This window comes from Palaemon carinicauda, chromosome 8 (genome assembly GCF_036898095.1).
Source record: "Palaemon carinicauda isolate YSFRI2023 chromosome 8, ASM3689809v2, whole genome shotgun sequence".
In the NCBI taxonomy this organism is placed as follows: Eukaryota; Metazoa; Arthropoda; class Malacostraca; order Decapoda; family Palaemonidae; genus Palaemon; species Palaemon carinicauda.
In genome coordinates this window covers 124119953-124138025 of record NC_090732.1, presented here as the reverse complement: position 1 = coordinate 124138025, position 18073 = coordinate 124119953, and the positions used below count along the sequence as shown (strand labels likewise).

General features: G+C 40.0%; 2 protein-coding genes across 10 annotated transcripts in view; one reads left to right on the top strand and one right to left on the bottom strand.

Moving 5' to 3' along the window:
• LOC137645872 (zinc finger protein 585A-like) overlaps positions 1–18073 on the top strand; it is a 220580-nt gene that overhangs the window by 157581 nt on the left and 44926 nt on the right. For all 9 annotated transcript variants that reach the window (XM_068378872.1, XM_068378877.1, XM_068378871.1 and 6 more), the window contains one exon: positions 6796–6897. The gene's annotated coding sequence lies outside the window, so the exon portion shown is untranslated. The remainder of the gene's footprint in view (positions 1–6795; positions 6898–18073) is intronic.
• LOC137645432 (uncharacterized) lies at positions 3204–3710 on the bottom strand. Its single transcript, XM_068378240.1, has one exon. The coding sequence runs from the start codon at positions 3708–3710 to the stop codon at positions 3204–3206; it is 507 nt and encodes a 168-aa protein (XP_068234341.1).

The following is an 18073-nucleotide window of genomic DNA, read 5'->3' as shown; positions in this document are numbered from 1 at the left end:
GCGACCCAGTGTGGGTTGCCAGTCGCACGTTGGCGTTAAGCGACTCTCGGAGGTGGTTGTGGACGTTCAGTGTGTCACTGGGAAGACGTTCAACAACCAGCAGAGGTGACTTGTTGTGACGCAGTGCGGCAACCTCAGGAACCCGATAAGGGGTTGTCTGCACAACCCAGACAGTCTAGACAGTTTCGGGTTGTCGCTGTACTTCCTCGCTTCCCCATGGTTGACAGTTCACAGACTGTGCAGCAGTACCATGATCTTGTGTCCGGCTCCGTCACGCATCCACCAGTGCGACCGGATTCAGCGAGTCAGACGTTGCCCACTCCGTTGCCGTTTCCTCATCAGTTTCGGATGAGGAACCCTCTGATGAGGACATGGCTGAACAAGACGATCAACCCCCAGCCCTGCTATCCATCCAGAAGATGCTGAAGAAGGAACACGGCCCTGTCAGGCTGTGGATGAGTCTGGTTAGGACACTGTCATCCGTGGTTCAATTGGTGTCACTTGGAAGACTACACCTCCGTCCTCTTCGGTTTCATCTAGCTCTTCACTGGAAAAGGACAAGACGCTAGAAGCGGTCTCGATCCCGGTTTCCGGAAGATAAGTCTGGTCTGACTTGATGAAAGGACTTTATCAACCTTTGATAGGGTCTTCCCCTGACTGTTCAGACTCCCAACCACGTTCTCTTCTCAGACGCATCGGACGTAGGCTGGGGTGCGACCTTAGGCGGTAGGGAATGCTCGGGATTATGGAACTCGAGTCAAAGGACAATGCATTTCAACTGCAAGAAGCTTCTGGCAGTACGTCTGACCTGGAAAAGCTTCAGGTCTCTCCTTCAAGGCAAAGTAGTGGAGGTGAACACGGACAACTCCCTGCTTTGATGTACATCTCCTAGCAAGGAGGGACCTACTCTCTGACATGGTACGAGTTTGCAAGTGACCTCCTCTCCTGTTCAACAGGTCTAGCCTTTTCACTAGTAACAAGTTTCTTCCAAGGCAACTTGAATGTCTTAGCAGATTGTCGCAGTAGGAAGGGACAATAATTCCAACATATTGGACCCTCCACAAGGATGTATGCAAGAGACTTTGGGTCACCTGGGGCCAGCCAACCATAGATCTCTTCACAACCTCGATGTCTAAGAGGCTCTCAATACTTTGCTCACCTATCCCGGACCCAGCAGTAGTTCTTTTAGATGCCTTTCGACTAGATTGGTCTCATCTAGATCTATATGCATTCCCTCCGTTCTAGATTGTCAACAAGGTACTGCAGAAATTCGCCTCTCACGAAGGGACAAAGTTGACATTAGTTGCTTCCCTCTGGCCCGCGAGAGAATAACTTACCGAGGTACTTCGATGGCTAGTAGACGTTCCCAGAACTCTCCCCCTAAGGGTGGACCTGCTACGTCTGCCACGCGTAAAGAAGGTACTCCAAGGCCTCCACGCTCTTCGTCTCACTGCCTTCAGAGTATCGAAAGACTCTCGAGAACTAGAGGTTTTTCGAAGGCGGCAACCAGAGCGATTGCTAGAGCAAGGAGAACATCCACCCTTAGAGTCTACCAATCGAAGTGGGAAATCTTCCGAAACTGGTGCAAGTCAGTATCCGTATCCTCGACCAGTACCTCTGTAACTCAAATAGCTGACTTCCTCTTATATCTGAGGAAAGAGCGATCTCTTTCAGCTCCCACTATCAAGGGTTACAGAAGCATGTTGGCATCAGTCTTCCGTCACAGAGGCTTAGATCTTTCCAACAATAAAGATCTACAGGACCTCCTTAAGTCTTTTGAGACCACGAAGGAGCGTCGTTTGGTTACACCTGGTTGGAATTTAGACGTGGTTCTAAGATTCCTTATGTTAGACAGGTTCGAACCACTTCAATCAGCCTCCCTGAAAGATCTCACCTTTAAGACTCTTTTCCTGATATGCTTATCCACAGCTAAAAGAGTCAGTGAGATTCATGCCTTCAGCAAGAACATCGGATTCTCATCCGAAACGGCTACATGTTCTACATCTTGGTTTTCTAGCCAAACACGAGCTGCCTTCTCGGCCTTGACCAATATAGTTCGATATTCCAAACTTATCGTATGGTTGGAAATGAACTAGAAAGAGTATTATGTCCTGTAAGAGCTCTTAAGTTCTATTTAAAACCTTTACGAGGCCCGTCTGAAGCTTTATGGTGTTCAGTTAAGAATTCATCTTTGCCTATGTCAGAGAATTCTTTATCCTATTTTTATCAGACTGTTAATACGAGAAGCTCATTCCCTTCTGAATGAGGAAGACCAAGCTTGGCTGAAGGTAAGGAGACACGAAGTTAGAGCTGTCACAACTTCCGTGACCTTTAAACAAAATAGATCTCTGCAAAATAGATTCGACGCAACCTATTGGAAAAGCAAATCAGTGTTCGCGTCTTTTATCTTAAGAATGTCCAGTCTCTTTACGAGAACTGCTACACTCTGGGACCATTCGTAGCAACGAGTGCAGTAGTGGTGGGGGCTCCACCACTACAATTCCCTAATTCCAGAACCTTTTTAATCTTTCTCTTGAAATATTTTTGGGTTGTCCGGAAGGCTAAGAAGCCTTTCGCATCCTACTTGATTTGGCGGGTGGTCAAAATCATTTCTTGAGAAGCGCCTAGATTAGAGGTTTTGATGAGGACCTTTAGTATGGGTTGCAACCCTTCATACTTCAGCTCCTAGGAGTCGCTCAGCATCCTATGAGGATCGCGAGGCTCAGTAAGGAAGACGTACTTAAAAAGGCAGAGTAATTGTTCAAGTCGTCTTCCTTACCAGGTACTTATTTATTTTATGCTTGTTATTTTGAATAACTGCTAAAATGAAATACGGAATACTTAGCTCATAATGTCAACTTGTTATGCTGGTCTCTACCCACCCCCCTGGGTGTGAATCAGCTATATGATCATCAGGTAAGTTTGATATTGAAAAATGTTATTTTCCTTAGTAAAATAAATTTTTGAATATACTTACCCGATGATCATAAATTAAAGGACCCACCCTTCCTCCCCAATAGAGAACCAGTGGGACAGAGGAGAAAATTGGTTCGTTGTTGACATTGAGTACTTGAGTACCTACTTGACAGATGGCGCTGTTGATGTACACCCCCACCTGTATAGCGATCGCTGGCGTATTCCTCCCGTAGATTTTTTCTGTCGGGCAGCAGGGATGCAGCTATATGATCATCGGGTAAGTATATTCAAAAATTTATTTTACTAAGGAAAATAACATATTTCCATGAAATAAGAGAACCTTTAGAATATAACTGAAAACAGTATCCTGTGATACTTCTTATATCACTTGAAGAACCCTTGTCAGAATCACAAAAAACACTCGCCTTGAATTCATCGTCAGACTTAGAAAACTTTAAATCATAATGCAAAGTACCCTTTAAATATCTCAGGGCATATTTTGCTAGACTAGAATCTGCTTTGGAAGGGTTAGACATATATTTTGATAACTTAGTCACAATAAAACAAATATCAGGTCTTGTTCCCATCATAGCGTAAATAAGGCTACCAACAACTTCTCTATAAAGCTTGGCATCCGCTAACTTTTCTGAATCAAGAAACACTTCATTATTTACACTTGAATTAAATGGTACAGATTTTGATTTACAGTCTGACATTTGAAATTTATCTAGATCTCTCATCAGATAATTACACTGGTTCATTCTATTACAGTCTTCGTCAAATATAAATTCCATTACCCAAAAAACAATTTAATTTTCTCAGGTCTTTTATCTTAAAGTTATTACATAAAGAAATTTTCACATCATCTAGGACTTTCTTACAATTAGTAGCAATTAATATGTCATTGTCCCAAATGATAATTATTACTTTCACACTATTTTATGTTTAGTGTAAATGTAAGTGTAAATAGCTAAAGGTTTGTATCGTTAGGAAAAATACAAATTATCTATGAATTTGTCATATTCCTGATCTAGTTATTATTCTTTGGCACCATCATTCAATTAATTCATTATGCATGTTGCATAAGATGACAAAAATCTTTCGTCGGCAGTTAGTCCAAACTTTCACTCAGAACAAGAGAGACGAGAGTCGGAACATAACTTTTGGCAAGTCTCTCTTGCATGATGGCCATCAGCAGGCTGTCAACTCCTGGTACCACCACCCAGGAAGGGAAGGATATGGTTCTCGATGAGATCTTTGAGACCCAGGAACTTCCTAAGACTAGTGCAGCCTTGCCTTGGTCTAAAGGCCTGACAGCCGCCATAAGGATGGCTATCGCCCAGATAGCTGGAACTTCCAGTTCCTTGAGGGCAGGTTCCTCCTCACGATCTTTACCGCTTCCTTTCAATTTACAAAGGGAGTATTATAAGATCGAGGGGGAACCGCATTCCACCATGTCCTTCGACCTACCAGTGGAATCTCTGACGAAGGGTCTTCCGACTCAAACCCTCTCCGCTTTGAGAGCCTCCCTCTCGGCAGTTGAGGTCCTCAACATAGAGAGAGGCGCGAAGTTTGCCATGCAGGCTGTTTCATGGCTCAACCTATGGTTGGAGTCCTTGAGCTACATGGTGCGCTCCCACGATTTTTTGAAGGAGTCCGCAAGGATGTCTTTGGATTCTTTCCTTTTGTTATGTACCCGAACATTCAAGTTTTTGTCGCACCACGTTGTCAACTTGTGGCCGAATTCTATACTCAAGAGGAGGGGTACCGACATTGGGAAATTCCACAAACAAGTCCCGAAGGTGGAAGTCTCACGTTTAAGGAATTCCATCCTTGAGGGATACCCTTTTTAAGTTCTTGAGGAGATCGAGAGTTCTGTTAACAGATGGAGGAAATTGTCGAAGGATTCTCTCCTCCATAGGTGGAGAGCATCAGGAGCCAGATCCCTGGACGATTGAAGTGGTTGCCATAGGGTATTGCGTCCTTTTCATTCAATCTTTCCCTCTTCTGGCTCGGGATCCAGTACACTTACGCTTCCACGTGAAGCGATCCACAAAAGAGCTAGCCCTCTGGGCCGAAGTCCAGACCATGCTGCAGAAGGGCGCTCTCTAAGAGGTTGTGGACGGGTCTTCAGGCTTTTACAATCAAATTTTTTCTAGTGAAAAATGCGTCCGGAGGCTGGAGACCAGTCATTGTTCAACAGACTCGGTTCAGGATGGAGACGGTAGACACGGTCATCCAGGCGGTTCGACTTAAGGACTTCATGTGCACTCTGGATCTCGGGGATGCATGCTTCCAGATCCCAATCCATCCGTCTTCAAGGAAGTATTTCAGATTCATACACAAGGACAGAATATACCAGTTCAAGGTTCTCGGCCTCAGTCTCGCGACAGCACCTCAGATCTTTACCAAAGTGTTCGCCTTAGTGTCATCTTGGGGTCACAGGAACAGCATTTGTCTCCTCATATTTAGACAATTGGCTGGTTCTGGCAAACTCGGAGATGATCCTTCTTCGTCACCGAGACATACTTCTCGAGTTTTGTCCAGGTCTTGGGATCTTGATAAATCTCGAAAAGTCATCATTGCTTCCTTCACAGAGACTGGTATACCTCGGTATGATAATGGACTCGTCCAACAGAAAATCTTCCCATCAGACAAGAGTACACAGGCTGAGGGAAGTAGCATCACCCTTCCTGTGACGGGAAGATCTACTGGTCCATCGTTGGTTGAGTCTGTTAGGTCACCTTGTAGTGGTTTGTGGACTGTGGCCAGATGTAGTACGCAGACTGCCTAGTGTCCGAATGCTAACCACACTCCAACGTTCACTACACAAAAAGATGAAATGTTGAAATACCCATAAATCTGGGCAAATAAATAGTAAACAATCAAGGATGAACTGGGCACTAGGCACCACCCCTTGATATTATAACGGGCAAAGGAACCAAGCTAGAACTGTAGTTTAATAGATTTCTAGAGGTATGCCATCTCACTTATTACTGGCATGCATGGAGTCCAATATAAATACCGGCAGCTATATTTTAAGTTATTTGATTATTACAAACATTAGGAGAGGAATAAATGATATTACAAACCAAACTTCAGGCTGGAACTTAAATGAGGAGAGGATTATAAAAAAAAAAAAAATAAAATAAAAAATGAAAAACAAAATAGATACAATGATATGACTCAGGGTTGTACAATGTACTTAGGAAAAATATGACAAATTCGGAGATAATTTGTATTTTTCCCTAACTATAACAACCCTGTAGTTATTTATATAAATTGGCCCGCCATCGCCTGTCCTCCAGAAGTCCTTCCTGCAATCAAAAAGTGACGCAGCTCACGGCCATGACAGTATAGATGGAGGGGTTGGGGGGAGGGGAGCTCCCCAGCCACTCCCGGCTTACCCACTCAAGTGTTTAGGCAGGGTTGCCACCTCGCACTATTAGTCTAACGGCTTCCTCCGAGCTTCGCTGAAAGATAATCACATAAATAACTACAGGGTTGTATTGGTTAGGGAAAAATACAAATTATCTCCGAATTTGTCATTTTTTCCTAAGTACAGTATACAAACCTGGGTCATTTAACTTACACTGCCCCCCCCTCCCCCCTTCAATCATTCTACAAGTCCTAGTTTAAAGGTCAAAGGCAACTATGTTTACCTCTAAAAGTTTAACAGCTGTTCCAACTACGATGAAGTCATGCCTCCCCTACTGTAGGACTCTGGTTGGTATTGTTAAGAAAAATACAAATCATTGTTAAATATTTAAATTTTTAAGAGTAAGTAACTAGATTTAATGCTGTACCTATAATTTATGCTTTCATGGCCTTAGCCCTCTACATCAGATATGGCACTCAAATTTATGTTCTTTTTTTCAGTAATGCCCAGGGAATTTGCAGGACAGATTGCTTCCATTTTTCTTCATTGTGTTGTCACAACGCTAGTCAACAGTACAAATCTTCATCATAAAGTTTTCATTGGTGAGTAGTTGTGCCTTCTTAGGATTGATGTATAAATATATGTATATCTATATATATATATATATATATATATATATATATATATATATATATATATATATATATATATATATATATATATATATATATATGTATATGTATATATATATATATATATATATATATATATATATATATATATATATATATATATATATATATATGTATATATATATATATATATATATATATATATATATATATATATATATATATATGTGTACATATGTATATGTATATGTATATGTATATATATATATATATATATATATATATATATATATATATATATATATATATATATATATATATATATATATATATATATATATATATATATATATACTGTAGTATATAAATGTCTAGGAATGCTAAGATCATGATTCTTCAATTCAAGTGTCTAAGTGGGAAAGTATGATGAATAAAGAAATTCGTGCATGGTGATCCATGTGTGGAATTAATGGCACTGGGGGTTCAGCATCCACTCTTCTAGTAATTTACTGCACTGATTCATAAAGTTTAAAATCATCTTTCTGCTCACATAGTTTTATTCTGAATCAGTGGTCATTCCATGATTTGAGTCTATATGAATAAAAACCATTTTTTTTTAGTAGGGGTACCCTGTTTAACTTAGGGAAGCTGGAACAATCTTCAGAAATTTAATAAAGTACACATACTTCCCCCCACCACCTGTCAGTTAACTAGACACTCACTTTTGACTGGCTGCAAGAAGTATACATGTACTCTAAATGCCTCTCAAATTCTGGCTGTTTTAATCTATTTACTTTCTCCTTCAGGGTAAATGGATTAGTGTGAAGACAGGCTGTTGTGTTTGGGTAGACTTAGATAAATTAATGGAAAGTACAAGGATATGCATTTTTTTCTATGGATAAGCCACAGCTGTGTGACAGGTTTATGTGTAAACTTATCATTAATCTGATCATGCTTGTACTTATTACTGGGCACATGGCTCTTTGCAGTCATCCCTTTGCTATGTATAGCTGTACAATGACTACCTAAATCTGAAAAAGTTTGTTTTCCTTGGGTGTGGCTGGTATTCCATTAGCGTGATAATATTTATTCACTATATTTTACCTCTGCTAGGACTTCTAAGACTATCCCTATGGTGCCTTTTTGACTCCTTCTTTCGAGGAGGTGCTGAAGGGTGTGGCACCTGTAGGTGATTTTGCTGCTGCCTTTAAAAAGACCCCTGTGGTCTGTTCCTCTGTGAGGGCGACATCATTGGTTTCAAAGACTTCAACTCGAAATAGGATGGGAAGAAGAGTTTGCGCCCTTCATCCACTCCGAATTCGTCATCAGTCTCTTCCTTGTCTTTGTTAGATTTCTCAGATGCTTCAACTTGTAAGCAGATATTTTTGAAGAAGCCCAGAAAGAACAATGGAAAGGGGTTATATAAGACTCTGACCAATCTCTCCCCACTTAGGTGTGATAGAGACTGTGTGGTACCGAGAAGTAACCCAGACGGGGAAGGCATCTCTGTACATACACAATACTGGAGCATATACTCCTGTATCGCTGCTTGATCTCGATCTCGTACTGAACTGAGCACACACACTAAAAGTCGAGATGAAGGGCTCAGCCTTTCTTCCCTCTCCTTTTATTTTTTTTTCCCCCCTTCTGAACACCCAACCTTTCTTTATTCTTATACTTGGGAGAGGTGATGCAGTACTGAGATCCAACCCAAAGTTAATGTCTTGGTACGTGATATATAGGGCTTATGCTCCTTCTGTCATTGCATGGTCTCGTACTGAGCCAAGCACTAGGACTTTTATCAGTTGAGATGAAGGTGGTATCCTTCATCTCTTCCCCTGGACGATCAGTGTTTACCTCTGTATATCTCCTTAATGATTCTTTGGTTCCAAAAGCAGAGAAATGGGCTAGCGATTGAGTGAGAGGACCCAGCGATCAGTTTCCTCGCTTTCATGAGTGATGAGACAGACATTTTCATAATCAGGAATACAGTGTGGTGAAGCTCCCACGTTATATTAGTGAGCAAGAACACCTGTCACTTGTTCTTTTTGGGGAACAGGAACAAATGATTTCCTAGGACTGCTCGTAACGCTAACGAATACCAAGATGCCCCATCGCTTGTGTGCGATTGGTGGTAAGGTTCTTCTCCACCAATTAAAAGGTATACATGCAACACAATACTACTCTCAGTTTTACACTACACTGAGGTTCAAGTATCCTGTACATCATCAGTCTCTGGGGCTTGAGGAAGGAAGGCAGTCCTGCTTCTGAAGGGGAAGCCGATAGTTGAACCCCCTCCCCCTTTCAGTCTTTTTTAGGGTAGAGTTTAGGTTTTATTCTCAGTCTAACATCAGGTTTCATTCTCAGTCTAACATCATTATCATCTCCTCCTATACCTATTGACCCAAAGGACCTCGCGTACATTTCACCAGTCAACTCTATATTGAGCTTTTAATTTAATACTTTTAACATTCACTATCTCTTACTTCATGCTTCATAGTCCTCAGCCATGTAGGCCTGGGTCTTCCAACTCTTTTAGTGCCTTATGGAGCCCAGATAAAAGTTTGGTGAACTACCCTCTTTTGGGGAGTACAAAAAGCATGCCCAAACCATCTCCCTCTACCCCTCACTATAATCTCATCCACATATGGCACTCAAGTAATCTTTCTAATAGTTTCATTTCTAATACTGTGCTGCCATTTAACTCTCAATATTCATCTGAGACCTTTGTCTTCAAATCTACTAAATCTGTTGGAGATTGATTCATTTTTATTCCCATACAATAACACAATCTCACTAAAGTGATATATAGCCTGATTTTTATATTTAATTTTAGGCGATTTGATTTCCAAATTTTACTTAACTAGCCGTTGTCTGATTTGCTTTTTTCAATCTTTCACTAAACTAATTATAAAAACCCTGTATTGAAGATCATAGTTCCTAAATAATTAAATGATTCTACCACATTAATCCTTTCCTCTTCCATTGATATTTCATCTTCCATTGTATAATCCGCTCTCATCATCTGTCTTTCTTCTATTTATCTTGAGCCTAACCTTGTGTAATATTTCATGCATTCTGGTTATCAAGCATTGCAAATCTTGTGGTGTTCTGCTAGTAAGGACAGCATCAGTATAATACTCTAGGTCAGCTAATTTCCTTTTACCAATCCAGTGCAATCCTTCTCCACCATCTCCAACTTCTATGCATTACAAAAATCAATGAAAAGGATAAACAACATAGGTGACAACACATTCCCTTGGCTTACTCCACTGTTCAATTGAAATTCCTTTGATAGAACTCGACTAACATTAGCTTTGCACTTGCTATGCACATGAACAGACTTAATCAAATTCACATAATTAAGAGGAATTTAATAATAGTGCAGGACTCTCCAAAAGAATTGGCTGGTGCACAGTCAAATGCTTTTGCATAGTCCACAAATGCCATCAAAAGTGAATTTCTGTATTCTACACATTGCTGCACGTCTCAAAATGAAAATTTGGTCTGTACAACTTCTACTTTTTCTAAATCCTGCATGTTCATCTCTAAGCTTTTCATCAACCTTTCTCTGTAGTCTCTTTAGAATAAGCATACTATATATTTTCATGGCAACTAACATAATGTGATGGTTCCTTGTTATTGCAATTAGTCATGTCTCCTTTTTATGCCATTTTCACCAACACTGCTAACTCCCATTCATTAGGTTTTGCCTCTTCATGCCACATTCTACTAAATAATCTTGTAAGTATCCTGGAGGTCACTTAATTTTTTGCCAGTATCATCTCTGCAATTATTCCATCGTAACCAGGGGCTTTCCATTTCTTTAGTTTTTTAATGATAGAGCTTTGACTTCAAGCAGATTGAATTCATTCATGGGTACGTCAAGGTTTTTATCAGCTTCAGGTATGTCAGTCAAATTATTCTCTTTGTATCTTCTGTTCATGAGCTCACTAAAGTGTTCCATCCAATGTTGCCTTCATCTTCTGTTGTCATAAGAGATCCATCTCTCATTGATGGCTATATGCTTCTTCTTGCATCCATAGATTTCATTAATTTTTCTATGAGCAATTCTTACTCTATAGCCACTCCCTGAACTCAAAGCTATGTCAGCCTCATCTGCTTTCCTGTCTAAATATTCTCTCCTGTCAATCCTGGCTTTTCTTTTGACCTCACTATCAATACTGGAATACTTATCATGCTATATCTTGTAATTTTCATTACTTCCTTGAAAACTTTCAACAATCAATTTCTGTCTTTGTCTCCTTTTTATAGTATCCCATGTATCATTTGATATCTATGACATTCTTGTAACTCCCTTACAAGGTAGGACGAATCTTGGATTTTTAACCACCCAACAACACCCAACTTCAGCTCAGTGAAGGTAGAGATTCCAGAGCTCGCATGTTGACGGGCATAGCTATGTCTCTGGCCTTCAAAAGAAATTACTATGTGATGCAGGTTCTGCAAGCGGGCATGTGGAAATGTCAATCGACTTTCACTGCTCATTACCTGCAAGACGTGACCCACAGGAGACTCGATATGTTCTCTATCGGTCCTGTGGTGGCTAAACAACAGCTGGTTTAAGACCTCAAGCTCCTTATTGGAAAACTAGCAGGGAGTTGAGGGCATTGGTTACCTGGTGTTAGTCTGAGGCAATGAAAAGGAAAGTCGGGCTCTTTTCCTTTCTTAATCCTCCCCTCTCTTGGGGAAATCAGCATCTTGGATCCTCTGCAGAAGCTGGCCTCAACTGCTGCTGGTAAACCATTGCTCCCATGTGTAACCTAGTATTGTTCCAATACTGTTACGTCCCCATACCCTGGCAAGGTGGTATTAGGAATCTCTTGGTCAACTTGGTTATTTCCTATAGACTCTGAATAACTTATACCTTGAGTCACATTGCTAGTAACTCGACACACAGCTAGTGTAGGCTGCAAACCATGCTTATTAAGGTTTAGCGAGGTGGTAGGGTCTCTTTATTTGTGCACTAACATACACATAATGAAAACCCCGGGTAAGGCCAAAAGCCAGATTTGCAGGGACATCCACCCTCTTAATGGGTGAGTTAACCCCTGTAAATAGCGTTGGTTTGTATTCCAGTTACGAAACAAATGACAAATTTGGAACCAATTTGTATTTTTCCTAAAGATACAAACCTGCAGCTACTGTATTTTCTACATACTTGCCTGCCAACCCTGTTCCCCGTCAAAGTCCTACCTCCAAACAAAGTGAAGTACAGTACAGGTGTTTGAGTGAGAGGGGTAGCTAATTACCCCCCTCCTCACTAACTAGCAGAATGGGTAGTTAATCCTCGTTACATTCTAATGGCTCGTCCTTTCAGCTTTGCCAAAAGTGATACCCCTTGAAATAGCTACAAGTCTTTATTGTAAGGAAAACTACGAATTACTTCCAAATCTTTCATGTTCATCAGTCCTCTCAATAGTACATCCTCTTGTCCCTCTATGGTACTTTTTACGAATTCAAGACTGTGCTTCAGACTGTGTATGGCTCCCCAGGTGTTTACCTTGGTAGCAGCTTTTGCCCACTTGCATAGTTGATGTATCTTGGTAATCAGCTAATCCTGGCCTCCTCAGTAAGTCAGTTGCTACAGGGTTGAGATTGGATGCTCTTCATTTTTTATGATCTAGGAATTGTGATAAATTGTAAGAAGTCTAATTCCTACCGAAACAGAGGTTGGAGTTCTTAGGCATTCTGATAGACACGGCAGCAGCAAAAATCTATGTCAGGCTATTGAATCAGCAAGCTCAATGAGGTTGTGCAACCCATCTAGGCACTGGTAAAGTCTTGGCCACCTTTTCTCGCTGGAGAAACTCATTCCACACGGTCGCCTCTACCAGAGGTCTCTTCAGTGGTGCTCAAAAAATCACTGGTCAGCTGTCACAGATCCCCTGTTCATTTCTGTTCCAGTTCGATAAGAGGCTCGGGGCAATCTTACCTGGTGACTTAACGAGGAAAACCTCACCATGGGAGTTTCACTCGACTCTCTCCAACTGTTCTTAGATGTGTCAAAGGATGGGAGATACTCGCACCTGAACAACCACTTGTCTCAGGTTTTTGGTACTAGAAGAAATGCATCTGCATTTCAACGTCCTCGAAATGCAACCAGCCTTTCTAGTGCTGCAAGCATTCCAAGAACATTTGAGGAAGCACTCGGTAGTGTTGATGATTAATAACACCGTCGTATTGGCTCATGTCAACAATGAAGGGGTAATAGTCTTGTGCCCACTCTCCAAACTGACAAAGTGGATGTACATCTGGGTGATGTTCACTCTATAGAATTGTTAGGTAGGTACTTTTGGGGCAAAAAGAATGCATCAGCGGACACACTCAGTTGCTAGGAGCAGGTTGTAGGGTCAGAGTGATCCCTACAGCCTTGCGTAGTGGAGAGGCTTCTTGCTCTGTGGGGTTTGTCGGGGACCGACCTGTTTGGCATATAGCCCAAACTAGGAAGCTCCTTGGATTTTGCTCTCCTGTTCTAGAGCCAGTGGCCATGACCCATTAGATCACCTGGATGAGCACACCCTTGCTCAGTTCACCCTGATCCGGCTGCTAATCTACCAAGTGTTGAATATGCCAGGACTCAAGATGACCTTGATGACTTTATGAAAAGTGGTATCCCGATTTGTTAGCACTAATAGTCAAGGTCCCGGGAGAATCGCCCCAATGGTCCACATTCCTCTGTTCAGAGTACCACCAATCTGTGGAATCGCTGGAACTTCATGGTTGGAGACTATCCAGTGTTTCCTTTAAGCAAAAGGCTTTTCTCAAGGCACTGCACAGATATCAGGGTACAGTAGGGTCCCGAAATATGCGAGAATTTGGTCGATTAATGACCTCGTGTAAATGGAAAATCGCGAATTTCGAAACACACAACTAACAGAAATAATTCCATTGTGGCCATGGCAACCAGCAATTTGCCTATTCAAATGTGTTTACTACCCATTTCCAATACTTTCTTTGTACTATACTGAATTTCTTTATAATATCAAATTGTTTTTGTAAATAAATAAAACATTTAATATACTTTAAAGTTCTAATAACTTGAAAAATGGTTAAAATTATAACCAGGATAGGTGTAAACACCATATATTTCCCGTTACAACACAACCCAAAATACAGACAAATTTTAATGTTTGTCATATCTATTGTATAATACAACTGGTGAATAGCAAAACCATCACTCTATAGACTAGCTTGTTGTATGATTGAAAATCCAGAATTATCAAAATAAAGGCGATTTTATATCATGCGTTTCCTAAACACGCTAAAAAGCAGAATAGAAAACGACAACCAATGTTTTGTTTACGTTTAACTCTGATCACAACGAAGAAACAGACGCATTTATACATCTGTGTTTTTGAATTGACAGCAATTTTACCAAGTATAGATTATATGTTGAATTTGTTATTACCAATGTTCTAATTATTTTTTATTAGAACTTTCAAATAAATGAAATGAATGCCATTTATGAAATGTTTTTCTTTATGATGCCGCCTGAAACGGAAACCTTCCATTTGTTTACGCTCCATCTTCGATCATAATAAACAAACGAATGCATTAAACACACATGATCTAAGTCATAACTAATGATATTACAAACATTTAGTAAACATTATGTTATTACAAATATTTTACTTACCGTATCCATATAAATTCCTAAATTCGTAGCAAAGCTGGAAATTTTTTTTTCCTTATGCGTTTAATCCACAATAGCAAACTGCCGCTAATGACAGAGTGATAACTTACGATAATTCTAAACTGTTACGAAAGATAATTGTCCTTTCCATATCCAAAATACTTTTCCTAACTTCAGTTATAAGTCAACTTGTACCCACCTCAATTATGGATCCATATGCAAAAAAGGTAAAGAAGAAAGTACTAGGCCTATTTTTAAAGTCACCGAACAATTAGGTTACCGCTATAACGTTCGATGTGAGAGAGAGAGAGAGAGAGAGAGAGAGAGAGAGAGAGAGAGAGAGAGAGAGAGAGAGAGAGAGAGAGAGAGAGGGATGGTTTTAAAGTACTAAACAATAAATATGATAGGTTATAACACATTGGTGTTTATGTAATATTAACTGTATAGATGGTTTGAATAAGTTAAGAAATGGTGTAAACAATTCTTTGTTATTGTATTCGCGCGGAAGCTAGACATCAGCTGATGTGATCACAGCCAAAAGTAAAACAAAAATAAGTTGGCAATACTCGATTTTTAAAACACACCCGAAATTTTACAACATAAGTACATGTTTTATTATAGCGCAATTGACATTTAAAGAGTAAAAATTTTCTGGAATAGAATGGTGTTTCCTAAAAAATAGTGGTTTGCGGACGAAATCGGTTACCGTATTTTAAGCTATGATTGAAATGGATGTATACACGGTATAATTTTTTCGTTTTGTATTTAATTGACACTTCAAGAAAACCGATTTTGGTTTCTTCATCTATTTGTAAGTATTGTATAACGAGAGAGAGAGAGAGAGAGAGAGAGAGAGAGAGAGAGAGAGAGAGAGAGAGAGAGAGAGAGAGAGAGAGAGAGAGAGAGAGAGAGAGATATTATGACGCAGAAGGTTACAGACCTAGAACAGGGGAGGATGAAGGTGGGGGGGAGTGATGAGATAGGCTGGGTGGACTCGCAGGGGAGACGGTAGGAGACGGGGGAAGGGGGGATTTGGTTGCCAGTGGCTAAAAATAGATTCTGAAAGACGGTAAAGGGAAAAACGAATCCCATCGAATAAACAGAATAAGGAAAGGGAATAAGATCCAGAGGAATAATAGATATAATGGAATGAAAATGACTAGATGGTGTTAGTTGTGATAAGAATAATTTAGATATTTGAAATAAGAGTGTCTGAGGAGGTATAGAAGGAATTCGTGATAAATATAGAGGAATATCAAAGGATACAGTTAGTTTGCATTAAAGGGTTTGTTATCGTTTATCGGCAGTGAATAGCCTAAACTTCGGTAACGAGTCGTCAATATTTTGTCATATTTTAAACAGTATACATTTGATTTGCAAACATTGGTTTTGTAGAGTAGACGGTAAAATAAAATCTAGAGAGAGAGAGAGAGAGAGAGAGAGAGAGAGAGAGAGAGAGAGAGAGATTTCTGCCATCAAATCTCTCTCTCTCTCTCTCTCTCTCTCTCTCTCTCTCTCTCTCTCTAGATTTTATTTTACCGTCTACTCTACAAAACCAATGTTTGCAAATCAAATGTATAGCCTACTGTTTAAAATATGACAAAATATTGACGACTCGTTACCGAAGTTTAGGCTATTCACTGCCGATAAACGAACCCAGTCTACTCGTGAAAACCTTGAACGCCCAGAGGGAAAAATAAGGCTTTTAAATATACTGTACTAAACAAAAATAATGCTTTAATATACCATCATTAACACTACCATTACAATTATCGTAAGGTTGGAGAAAGATAAAGATTGCCGAGAACGTAACCACATTTCTGTTTACATTTTGTCAGCTGGACTCGCACAGTTAACAGTTGATTTCATTGTTGATGTGGAATTTTATCCTTAAATAGGCTATTCATTATGAAATTATGTTAATGAAATGTAATGTTAATATTGTTTTGTAACATTTATTATAAATCACCGTATTTAGGGCTACCAATATACTTAAAAAGACTATAGATTTGATACATTTTGTAATGCTTGACTCGCGAACTTTGAACAGCCTCGTGGATACAGAAAATTTATTTTTGAAAAATAGCGATCGTGGAAAAGGGGAATCGTGTAATTCGAACACGCTTAATTCGGGACCCTACTGTACCTACTACGGTCCTTTGCAACTGCATACCAGCAGAAGTGGGCCATTTTCTGTGATTGGTGTCATAGAAGGAATAACTCCAAGCAGAGAATTATCCCTTCTATGAAATCAAGTGTAGAAAATGGCCCATTTCCCCTGTTAGGCACCTATAGAGGACCATTGTAGGTACCCGGATGTCTCCTATGCAATGCCTTGGGAAAAGACTTTCGCTTGGAGGAGATTTCCTCATCTTCGCCAAGGAAAGCCTCTCATTTGTGGCTCTCAAGGCTACTGCTCAGCCGTAGGCATGGTCTTTCAGCGGAAGTGTATAGACCTCTCCTCCTTGGGGAGTTGTATATGCTCATGAGGAGTTTCGAACAGTCTTGTCCACCCCTTTAAGTTAAACTTCCCACCTCAACCACCCCTCTCAGTCCTGAACTGAAAGGTCAAAGTGAGGGTCTTATGATGGGTGGTGGGGCACACCGTGCGTACCATGTCATTAACGAGTTGCAACTGCTGTTTCTGCTTACGCTGAAATCATCTATCTCTTTAAAGGATTCAGGTTTGTGTTGCTAAGAAAAACACTTATAACTTAAAATTTTTTATATTTTATTGTCCTCTCCCTTTCTTTCTTCCCCCTCCTTTGAGGTGCAGCAATCGTGGTTGGTACAAATTAGACTGTATGGCAGATGCAGTTGATCTTCATAACCTAGCAATCTATCTTTTCAGACAAGATTTGTTAAGAAATATCTCCCATCCATCCTAACGAGAGTGAGGTTTTGTATTCGCGGTTTTGGTTATTCGTAGTACAGTATAGAGATTTGTATAATATTTAAATAATGTTTCAAGCATTTGCGGTAAGACTGCTGCATGCAGCCCAACATTTTCAAACCGCCCACGCCTCTTTGCACCCGACCTTCACTCTGTTTCCCTCTCTGCACAATGCAGTAATGAAAAATAAACAAACATACATGAAAACTTTATAGCTAACACTTGTAAACTGTTCAGTGATAAACCTTTTGCATAGAAATTCTAATAATAAAAATGATTAAAAGAGGTTCATACATACAGTTTGGTTAAGTAATATTTGATATGTAACATAGAATGCATGATGAAAAATATCAATTGGCATAATAGTTCAGGGAAAATCTCTCTCTCTCTCTCTCTCTCTCTCTCTCTCTCTCTCTCTCTCTCTCTCTCTCTCTCTCTTATTAACTTGTGCTGAAGCTGTGATAGTGATGTGCAATTACCTTTTAAAATTAATATGAACTATGATACTGTGATAGAAACCACATGAAAACAATGTTGTGCAGTACAGTCGGTTACCTAGTGTGTTAGTTAACTGTGCGTAGCAATGGTTCTGTATT

Excerpts from the sequence above, each read along its gene's own strand:
- LOC137645432 (XM_068378240.1), bottom strand. The coding sequence starts at position 3,710 with ATGGAATTTATATTTGACGAAGACTGTAATAGAATGAACCAGTGTAAT.